The sequence below is a fragment of the Aptenodytes forsteri genome, unplaced genomic scaffold (genome assembly GCF_000699145.1).
Source record: "Aptenodytes forsteri isolate BGI_AS27 unplaced genomic scaffold, ASM69914v1 Scaffold68, whole genome shotgun sequence".
Classification (NCBI taxonomy): domain Eukaryota; kingdom Metazoa; phylum Chordata; class Aves; order Sphenisciformes; family Spheniscidae; genus Aptenodytes; species Aptenodytes forsteri.
In genome coordinates, this window is record NW_008795382.1 from 2370836 (window position 1) to 2381782 (window position 10947).

General features: G+C 57.6%; 1 protein-coding gene across 1 annotated transcript in view; it reads left to right on the plus strand.

Annotated features, from left to right (window-relative positions):
• GPSM1 (G-protein signaling modulator 1) overlaps positions 1–10947 on the plus strand; it is a 60281-nt gene that overhangs the window by 48641 nt on the left and 693 nt on the right. Inside the window, exons 12-13 of the mRNA XM_009280622.1 lie at positions 7207–7366; positions 10681–10889. Of these exons, the coding sequence (XP_009278897.1) occupies positions 7207–7366; positions 10681–10889 (369 nt within the window). The remainder of the gene's footprint in view (positions 1–7206; positions 7367–10680; positions 10890–10947) is intronic.

Genomic DNA, 10947 nt, shown 5'->3' on the forward strand with positions numbered 1-10947 from the left:
GGTTTTCCTTCCACAACTCTCCTCCAGCCCCCCCCCCCTCACCTTCTGGGAGGCTCTTTCCAAACCTCCCCTCTGGTGCCTTTCACCAGGTGAAACGACGAGGTGGGGAAGTTAATTCAGTGCCTGATGCACCTGCGAGGTGATGGGGTTTGGGGTTGTGTGCTGGCCCCTGGCGGTGGTTTCCTCTGGGGTGAGGTGTTGGGGTGGTGCAGGGAGAAAGCAAAGCTGCATGCAGGGGACTGGCAGGCAGCGGGGCAGCCCAGGATAAAGTGCTCCCAGCACTGGCAGTCACCAGCACCACCCCAGCCCTGCTCCTGCCTGGTGATTTTGGGGGTCGACTGCCTTGAAAAGAGAGGAGGTAAGCGGTTGTGATGCATCTAGTTTATAGAGAGAGAGAGAGATAAGGCATGGCACGTGGGCGTAGATGTGTTGGGATGAATGTCTGCCAGGCCCTGAGCAGATAACTGCCTGCTAGAACAAGGGGCGCAATTTTTCCAAGAACTGTCTGCAGTCAAGAGCTTGGCCCTGGGGACAGATCACTGGGTCCTGTCCCAGCTCTGCCACTGCATCACTGCGGGACATGGTCAAGTCACTTCACCTCTAGGTTGTCTCCTTGCTGAAATAAGGGGAGGAGGAGGAATCAGTGGTGGACACATTTAAATGCCAAGGCAGTGCTCTCTGAGGGGCTGCTGTGGGAGTAGTGGTGAAAACTGCTGTGTTATCCCTGAACTTGCATCTGTCCTCACCTTGTCCCTGACCTGGCCCACACACCAGAGCCAGACCACCTTTGAGCAGCAGCTCCTGAGCTGGATCTGCTGTGCCAGACCTGCCGAGGTCCATCTGCCGCTGGGCAGTGGGTCCTGCTTGCAGGTAGGGCAGCGCCGTCCCCCTCAGAGGGCTGTGTGAAGCCGGAGTGAGCAGTCCTTGAGCTTGACAAGTCCTTGCTGCATTGGGGCAGGTCTGCAAGAAGTTGAGCCTGGAGGAGAGGAGGGGGACCAAAGGCAGGCCACCGCCCCGTGGGGACACCAGCTGCAAAAAGAGAAGCTGATCTGATGGAGGAACAACATTTGGCCCTTTGGGTATGAGGGTCTGGGCCCATGAGAGCATCTGCGGTTTGGTCTGCTGGGCAGTGCTCCCTTCGAAGGGGATGTTTCACCCACGGATGGTACAGCAGGTGCTTTTGGCACGTGACAGCAGCAGGAATTGCTGGGGGACATGCCATGGCTCTGCCAGCAGAGAAGTCATCTGCTGTGGTCCTTGGGGTCCATGGGTCCTCTGGAGCCATGTCCCAGAGCGACCTGGGAGCGCGTTGTCACGCGGCTGCAATCGGACAGGCTTTTGGTGGGGCTCAGCAGCGAATGCAGGGAGAGCTGCATCCCGCCCTGGCTGCCGCTGCTTCCTGGGGAGCCCTCCAGCTCCGCCTGAGCTGACTTTAAGCCCTGTGGGGGCAGCAGGAAGCTGTGGGAAAAGCCACCATCGCCAGAGCCATTCGGTTGAAGGTATTTCTAGCAGCAGGTGCCGGTGCACGGTGGGGCAATGCAGTCGGAGCTAGCGGTGGGTATGGGCTGCTCGGGTGCCAAAGCGAGGTTGGGGACAGGGTGCTGCCCGGGAGCAGTGTCGTGGAGCAGAAAGCCCAAGCCATGGTGCCAGTGGCATTGCCCTGCTCTGACCAAGGACTTTACTGCTCCTGGCCCGGGATGTGTGTGTGGGGCCAGGCCTGAGGACCCCCATCTGCCTGCCAGGGAGTGACCCTTGGGGACCTCAGGCATGGGAACACCATGTAAAACTAGCACGGAAATAAACATGTTCTCTGCCGATTCCCGGCACTGGTGGGCAGCAGCGTCCACGGGCAGAAACCCTGCAGGGCATTTGTGGGCTGTGGCTTCAGGTGTTGGGAGGTGGAAAGTGTTTTAGCTCTTGCAATTATAGGCCTTCGACATTTGTTTAATGGCCTTCCTGAATCCAAGTGAAAATGGCCAAGGGGGTTTAGGCACAGGAGTCTGTTCTGACTTTGCTTTGCCTGGGATCGCTTCAGCCTTGGCCTCACCTGTGCATCCGGAGCAGCCAATCTGAGGGATTTCCTCATGAGATGGTGGTCTGTGCCCTGCGCTCCTGTGCCCGGGGGGCAGAGCCAGGCAGCCCAGGACCTTCTCGGCCAGAGACTCTCGAAGGTTTTATTTAAGCATGAGTGAGAGTTTAGCAGAGAGGAAATAAGGTGCATTTGTGCTCCGCAGGGCAGCGACCTGCAGCCTGGGAGAGGCAGGGGCTTGGGGCCGCCCCAGCACTGGGCTCCCTGACCCCTCTTGAAGAGCTGTCGGTCCCGGCCGAGCGGAGGGGCTCCCTGGGGCGGCATCGCTGCAGGGAGAGGGGAGAGCAGAGTGGCAGCAGGCTCCCCGTCGCTCCCCGCAGCTGCTCTTCGCTGCCTTTCCAACACCTCAGCTGTGTTTTATACATCCTGGATCCAACCTGGCAGGTTAAACAGCCTGCTCATCCACCAGCAAATAAATGTATGCAAAAGCCTGGATGCCTTCCAGTGAGGGAGGCCTGTTTCAGGTGAGCAAGTCCTGCCTCCCAGGCTGTCCTTAGCCAGGTTGTTCAGCTCTCCGGTGAGCCAGCAGCGCCCAGGTGGAAATACCACTCACAGAAAACGGGAACAAAGCTCTGACCCCCAGGTACGGGGCCTCCACCTGCCTGGGACGGTGGCCATCCCTGTTCTGCCGGGGGTCAGGGAGCAGGAGCAGAGGCTCCACGCTTGTCCTTGTCCCCACGTGGGGAGAGGTGTGTGTGTCTCCATGCCCTGTGCCAAGGGCAAGCATGTTTGCAGCCAAAGCTGTCCTGGGGGTGATCTCTGCAGTGCCGGCAGCCCACAGTCCGCAAGTGCCAGCAAAAGCCCTGGGTCCCTCTGCCCGGTGCAAAAGGGGTTGGTTTGCCTCTTTGCCCATGATGGAGGCTGGCTGACCGGAGGAAGATAACAGTTGGCAGAATTTGTGCAGTTGTAGTGCTAGAGGTGGAGGACGGGTTTCGCTGCCTTCCAACACCTCAGCTGTGTTTTATACATCCTGGATCCAACCTGGCAGGTTTAACAGCCTGCTCATCCACCAGCAAATAAATGTATGCAAAAGCCTGGATGCCTTCCAGTGAGGGAGGCCTGTTTCAGGTGAGCAAGTCCTGCCTCCCAGGCTGTCCTTAGCCAGGTTGTTCAGCTCTCCGGTGAGCCAGCAGCGCCCAGGTGGAAATACCACTCACAGAAAACGGGAACAAAGCTCTGACCCCCAGGTACGGGGCCTCCACCTGCCTGGGACGGTGGCCATCCCTGTTCTGCCGGGGGTCAGGGAGCAGGAGCAGAGGCTCCACGCTTGTCCTTGTCCCCACGTGGGGAGAGGTGTGTGTGTCTCCATGCCCTGTGCCAAGGGCAAGCATGTTTGCAGCCAAAGCTGTCCTGGGGGTGATCTCTGCAGTGCCGGCAGCCCACAGTCCGCAAGTGCCAGCAAAAGCCCTGGGTCCCTCTGCCCGGTGCAAAAGGGGTTGGTTTGCCTCTTTGCCCATGATGGAGGCTGGCTGACCGGAGGAAGATAACAGTTGGCAGAATTTGTGCAGTTGTAGTGCTAGAGGTGGAGGACGGGTGATGAGGCCAGGCAGGAAACACCAGCTGTGGGGTGAGAAGTGATCTTGGGGCTGGAAACCAGAGCTGCTGCCCAGGAACCATTTAGGGATCCGGGTCTTGGGCCCGTGGAGACGCAGCTGCTCTTCGCTGCCTTTCCAACACCTCAGCTGTGTTTTATACATCCTGGATCCAACCTGGCAGGTTAAACAGCCTGCTCATCCACCAGCAAATAAATGTATGCAAAAGCCTGGATGCCTTCCAGTGAGGGAGGCCTGTTTCAGGTGAGCAAGTCCTGCCTCCCAGGCTGTCCTTAGCCAGGTTGTTCAGCTCTCCGGTGAGCCAGCAGCGCCCAGGTGGAAATACCACTCACAGAAAACGGGAACAAAGCTCTGACCCCCAGGTACGGGGCCTCCACCTGCCTGGGACGGTGGCCATCCCTGTTCTGCCGGGGGTCAGGGAGCAGGAGCAGAGGCTCCACGCTTGTCCTTGTCCCCACGTGGGGAGAGGTGTGTGTGTCTCCATGCCCTGTGCCAAGGGCAAGCATGTTTGCAGCCAAAGCTGTCCTGGGGGTGATCTCTGCAGTGCCGGCAGCCCACAGTCCGCAAGTGCCAGCAAAAGCCCCGGGTCCCTCTGCCCAGTGCAAAAGGGGTTGGTTTGCCTCTTTGCCCATGATGGAGGCTGGCTGACCGGAGGAAGATAACAGTTGGCAGAATTTGTGCAGTTGTAGTGCTAGAGGTGGAGGACGGGTGATGAGGCCAGGCAGGAAACACCAGCTGTGGGGTGAGAAGTGATCTTGGGGCTGGAAACCAGAGCTGCTGCCCAGGAACCATTTAGGGATCCGGGTCTTGGGCCCGTGGAGACCAGTTGTTGTGTGTCTGTGCTATTGTGGGACCATTGCTTGGCACCATTAGGGGATGCCCTGGCTCTCAGGAAGCCTCCTGAACGTCCTGGATGTGCCGCCCTGGGCAAGCACGGCTCGGTAGCAGACGGTGGGCCCCGGGGTGTGATTACGCATCCATCTGCCCTCACAGCTCGTTCCTTGGGGCCAGGAGCAGACTGTGAGTGGAGGGAGCCAAGCGCTCCATGCCTTGTCATATTTGGGCATTTTAATTAGAGAGGTGCAGGCCTGGGGCGCAGTTTGGCTGGGGCAGCGCTGGAGCGAGCCTGGTGTCAGCGGGTGCTGCCGCGGGCCCTGCGGCACCCAATGTCCCCGGCTGGCGCAGCACATGCAAGCCCTAACACTGGCCTGTGGGCATCAGCCTCCTGCCCCTCCGGGTGCCACCGTACTGGGAGGTACCCAGACATGCAGCCAGCCCTGTCCCACACTTCGCATGCACCGGCTGCTCTTCCTACTGATTCAGAGCATCCTTTCTTCTCCCGGGCACGTTTTGAGCAGAGATCCTGGCACGGGAAATTGCAGGGTCCCTGGCAGGATGCACCCAGGAGGAATCTGGTCTCTCTCGGGGGGAAAAGCCCCAAGCTGGGGGGCTCTGACCAATGCGCTGCCCAGCTGCTCCCTGCAAGGTGAAATTTCTCCTGTGGACCTGCAACTGCTCTGATTTACTCTGTGCGGTTGCGGGGAAGCTAGAGGGAGGTTTGGTGTGAATGAGCCGGCTTCCTCCTCTAGCCTGAAATTTGGGTCACGCAAACCAGCATAGCAGAGCTGTGATAGATGTAGTTCAAGCCCAAGCAAGCTTTGATTTCCAAGGTGCAACTGTTGATGGTTCAGAGGGTCCATCTGAGCCACTGTTTCATTAGTGGATCGGCACGTGGAAAGAGGTGAGAGGGGTTTTTCCCCTCCCCGATCAGCTCCCACATTGCTAATGTTCCTCTCTGGCCCGCTGCTAATTTTGACGCTGCCCTAAATAGAAACTGAGTGCATCTCATCTGCTTCGCTTAGCATACAGGAAAATTGTTTTCCTTCATTTACTGAATCCAACTTGCGGCTTTAACCCTGTCAGCACAAGCCTCTCCCCATTGCAGACCTCCCTTGAAGGGCTTCGCATGCCTCTGTCCCGGTGAAGGGCTCTCTGCTGGGAACGGCACTGCACGTGGTAGGAGAGGGAGGGCTCCCGGGCTGCCCAGGACGGCCACCAGCAGAGCTGGGAGAGGGGCTTTGCTTCATGAACAGCCTTTCTCCGCTGAAAGGCCTAGCGCTCTGGGCCAGATCTCCCTGTGCTCTCTCCATCTCTCCGGTGGGGCGTGCTGCTCCCCAGGAGGGACCCAGTGCCCCTTCCCAGACTGGCCTTCCCCAGCCCCATTCTGGATAACAGCTCAGCACAGGCAGACCCGGTTGTTAGGAGTTTTTGGTTGGTTTCTGTTGTGGTGTTATTTCCAGCATCTGGTCCCACCAGATGCAGGGACCCTTCCTGAGCCCCAGCACGCAGGGACCCTTCCTGAGCCTGGCAGATGCCTCTCTTGCTGCTGTTTAATTTTATATCCCGTTCTGAGTGGCTCCTCGGAAGGATCTGCTGTTCTTACTGCACCGGCCACTCCAGAGAAGGACTCTGGGTTTGCTTTCCCAGCACCGGGCACGCAGCCCCTCTCTGAGCTGGAACTGGACACAACACAGCACTGTTCAGAGGCTGCCTTGAACGCGAACCCTTCTGCAGTGTGACTTAAATATATCACTGTCTAGTGCAAGGTGCTTATTTGGGGCTCTTGTGCAAGAACTGTTTTCCTGAAAAACTATAATTTTGTGGCATTTGCAGCTCGGTGACTGTTACAAGCGGTGTGCTGAGGACACAGGAGCACCAAAAGGAAGCACTGGGAGTGCAAGGGGCAGTGGCCTGCAAAGGTTAAATTTAGCTGGTTAGAAAGGACGGCTGAGTGCTGGCATGCCTGAGCTCGAGCTGAGCCTCAGCTGGGCACACACCACCACTTCAGCCAGGGCGTCCGCGCGGTCCCCCCTCGTCCCTCGTGCTCCCGACCGTGGTCTCTGTCTGAGCCCACCCATTTGCCAGCCCAGAAGCTCCTCTTTTCTGCGGAGCTGTGCCAGGATGAATGCTGTTCCCTTTCCTCCCCTTTTTCCCTTTCAGCCTCCAGTTTGTTCTGAGCGCTCAAGATGCTCTGCAGCAACGGAGGCTGCTCTGCGCAAGGCTCATCTGCTCGCTGGTAGGAGCCTGGCTCCAGTTTGGGCTGTGGAAGTGCCCAGAGCCTCTGGGGTGACCCCCGGGAGGGGGAGGAGCTGTTGGAGGGACCACAGCTCTCCACGGATACCCCTCTCACGGAGCACAAGTCGCAGAGCAGCTCTTCACCGAGGGTGTGAAGAGGGGGGTCCCTGCGGGAGAGGGGACCTTCGTGATGCTCTGCCTGTGGCCTCCTCTAGGAGGATGGTGTTAGATTGTCCACACCGAAGGGTGGCAAGAGAAAAAGGGAGAGGTTATTTCAGAGCCAGGAGGACAAAGGGACCAAGTAGCAGTGACCCCTGGCAGGGTCCAGGCTGCGGGGCTTGGCAAGCTGCAGGCACGGCCAGGAGCCAGCCTCTGAACAGACCAGGAGAGGGCACGACGCATTGCTGAGGCCAAGCCAAACGGAGCAATTGGATACAAGGAGTTGTTTGGGGCGTTCTGACTCTCTTCTGTATTTTACTGTCTTTCCAGAAAATCAACCGGACCCCTTCAGACGAGGAATGCTTCTTTGACCTGCTGAGCAAGTTCCAGAGCAACCGGATGGATGATCAGCGCTGCCCGTTGGAAGAATGCCCATCGGAGGCTGCAGAGGCAGCTGCCACACCGGTCCCTGCCCTGGAAGAACGGATATGTAAGCACCGATGCGTTTATAAGTCACTATTACTATGGGAGCGATGCTGCTCCCATGGTGTGGCCAGCTGTTGTGGTTTTACTGTGAATCTTCTGATGTTTTCCCTAAGCCTCAGCTCTCTGAACTTAGTAGTTCTTTGGCAACCTCCATCATTATTTAAGGAAGAAAGAAACATTCTTATGTTAATGGTTGCTGAGGGAAAGGCTGGAGAATATGAATGAAGGCTTGGAGAGTAAACCAGCAAGAGAAATGCAAAATATAGTTGGATTTTTTCAGTACAGATCTTTTGAAGGTCTGGCCTTCCAAACAGTGAGGTTGCCATGAGGACTTCTGCCTCTGCCAGCATCTCCAGGAGGAAGATGCTGATGGTCACGACTGAGGGACCCTTGTAAGAGCCTGGAGAGCTGGGGCATGCAGAGGGCTGGGATGGGCTTTCACAGGCAGGTTAAAAGTATTGCCAGTTTTTCTCATAGCGTTGCCATGGAGGAAAAACTTCTGGATTTTGTACAGTTCTTGGATGCTGTGGTGATAGGTGCTGTGTAAGAACAAAGAAGCCAGAAGGATGGATAAACAGTAGGAAGCTCCAGCAGGCAGACAGCTAGCTCATCCATAGGAAGAACAGGGATAAATTGAGGAAGCTGTCTGACAAATAGATGGGACAGGAAAGGCAGGTCAGGTCTGTGTTTGCACTTCGGTTTCGTGTCTTTTTTTATGATACGGTGTTGAGGTCTTTTGTTTAAACCAAGCTGGAGAGAAGCACTGAAATGCACAGGTCACACTTGCGCGCTTAAGCACCATCACAAAGGGCTCAAAACACTTCATTTGAACCAATGGATTTGTTTATCGGTTTCCAAATGAACACGAAGTACAAACAGGAGAGGAGGAGACCCCTGACATCCCTCCGAGCGCGGCAAGAGCTGCAGCGCAAGACTGCTCGGAGAAGTAGGTGCCAGGAGCAGGGGCTGAAGCGGCAGCAGCGAGGGCAGAGCAGTGTGGAGAAGGTCAGGCTGCGGCAGGAAGGCAGGTTGGCTGTGAGGTGAGCAGGTTTTTATCTTCTAAAAATAGGGTGGAAAGAGCATCGCTTTTTCAAGATACACCTTTCTGATACAGAAGTGCATTTGGCTGTAACAGCTGTGTAATTTAGGAGACAGTTTAAAATACGAAGCTTTATAAAGAATGTCCAAGCAGGCACATGTTCTGTTCAGCTCTCGTTTGGTCTCTGAGCCTTTCAGACATGTTATTTTCGAGGTTTCTTTGTGAGCTGAAGGGGAAGAAAGTCATCTTTGTGCCAGCACTGAGATTTTTATGTGTTTCTGCAACTCCATGAGCTGGGGCTCTAAAAAGAGCACGTTGTGTCGGGAGGCTTGGGCACCCTCTCCTCAAGTGCTTTGTGCTCACTGGGACAGTAACACCAGTCGGGCTGGCTTTCTTATGGTTTTCTTTTGCTTGTCCCTGTCCCGAGCGCAGCGTCTGTTGTTTGGGAGCGTTTCACTGCCCAGCAGCTGCCAGGAGCCAGCAGGCTCTTTCCATTGAGCGCTGCCCGAGAGGCGTTTCCAGGGCCGGGGGCTGGCTCACTCGCTCGCTTTGCCGAGGTCCCGGCATTGCTCGTGTGCTGTGTTTGAAAATCCTCCCTTTGTCCCCTTGTTGCTCTGCCCGGCGTGAGCCCCTCGGTGGTGCCAACGCGATGCCAGCCAGAGCAGGCGTGCCAAGGCTGGGGTCACTGCCTGTGCGGGGCTGCGCTCCCGCCGTGCGGGGGCTGACGGCTCCTCCAGTGCTCCACCCCCATGGCTAGAAAGTACCAGGCATGCTGGGTGTCTGGATGGGGTACTGCCCCCCCAAGGGTTTACAGAGCATAGATTAGATGTATAGGTTCTGGACTGGGACCCCCTGCCACCAGCTCGTGCCAGCCCCCTCCCGGCAGACTTGAGCCCAGGCTGGCTCCGCTCCGCGTGATGAGAAGAACCAGACCCCACGAGTGTTTTCCTCACGTGTGCTGTGACGCGGGTCCTGCAGCTCGTGACAGCCAGAGCGTCTGCAGGGCTCACCTCGGCAGCGCCTCTACTTGAGCTGGCCCAAAAAGGCTGGGCTTCTGGGGGGCCTGCGAAGGATGTGCCGCCAGGTGAGTGGCTTAGCCAGGCCTGGGCTTTGCCGATTACCTGCCTGTAATTATACCCGGCCCTCGGGACCGTGCAGGGTGCCTGTTACCGAGCCACACAAGCGCTCAGGAACTCTGCGCTCACCTGCAATTGCCGGTGTCTGCCCAGCCCCGTGCCCCGAGCGAGGTGCGGGTTGGCCCCTGTGCAGCGGTGCCTCTCGGCTCGAGGTGGAAACCCGAGTGGAAGCAGCAGCAGAAGCTGCCTGCAGTTGTGCTGGAAACAACAGTGATCGCGCACGGGCAGCGGTTAATGTCTGGGCACTGGATCTTCTGGGCTGAGGTGGCGTCTTTGGTGTCCCCCAGGAGCTGGCTGAAGCGCAGTAAATAGCAGGGAGCCCCTCATGGGAGGTGCAGCAGCGGGAGATGTGTACGTGAGGTTCTGCTCTCCACCCTGCCAAGGCACCTACTTTCCCCCTTTGCTGCCTGATGGGTTTGTGTGCGCATGGCAGGCTTGTTGCGGGAGGCAGGCTCTGGAGTGTACTGTACTGTTTTCACAGCCCAGCCCCATAAATTGGATGTGTTCGTTCAAGAAGTTTGTTGGCCAGGGAGCGTGCTGGAGGCAGCGTGCACAGCTCTCGGGGGAGCTGCACTCCAGCTGGAAATGGAAACTCCAACTCTGCTGAACTGGAGCTTTTCTGCTTCCCATAGGGAAGGCAGGTCAGAGGGTCCCGCTAAAGGCCTTGGCTGCTGGGCCGGGAGCTGTGCGCAGGCAGGCTCCTCGCAGCCGGTCCTGCTCGCCCTTTGTGCAGGGCAACTGCGGGGATGCAGCCCAAGGCCTTTTTGGGAGGCGGGTACCAAGGGCTGTGCTATAGCACCGGCCTTCAGAAAAGGGAGCAAGTGGTTGCGAGATGGGGCAGTGGGCTTTGCTCCCCGTTAACGCTTGTTGCTTTGATGGTAGGTTTTTGCTCACTTGTGTTGCTGGCACTGGGATTGTTCCCGCTCCCCGACACAGGGTGAAAGGAGACACCGACAGTCACAGTGTGTTGTACGACAAAGCCCCTGTCCCTTGGGAGTAGCGTGTAAGGCTCGGCTGCAGCTCGGTTGGTTGAACAGCAGTTTGGTGATGAGAAGGATTTGGACTTTCTGCAGACAGCAGAGCTGCAGCTCAGGCATGAGCAGAGCTGTGACCCTGGTGTGTACTCCTCTTCCCCACTCACAGCACAGTCCTCCTTAATGGCGTCTCCGCAGACTGAGGAATTCTTCGATCTCATCGCCAGCTCCCAGAGCAGACGGCTGGATGACCAGCGTGCCAACGTGGGCAACCTGCCAGGCCTCCGGATAACACACAACAACCTGGGGCACCTGCGTGTGGAGGGGGATGCCCAGGAGCCCGGGGATGAGTTCTTCAACATGCTCATGAAGTGTCAGGTACCGGCAGGGCTGAACCGGCTGCCGAGCCGGAGCCGGGGGGGGGGGGAAACTAGTT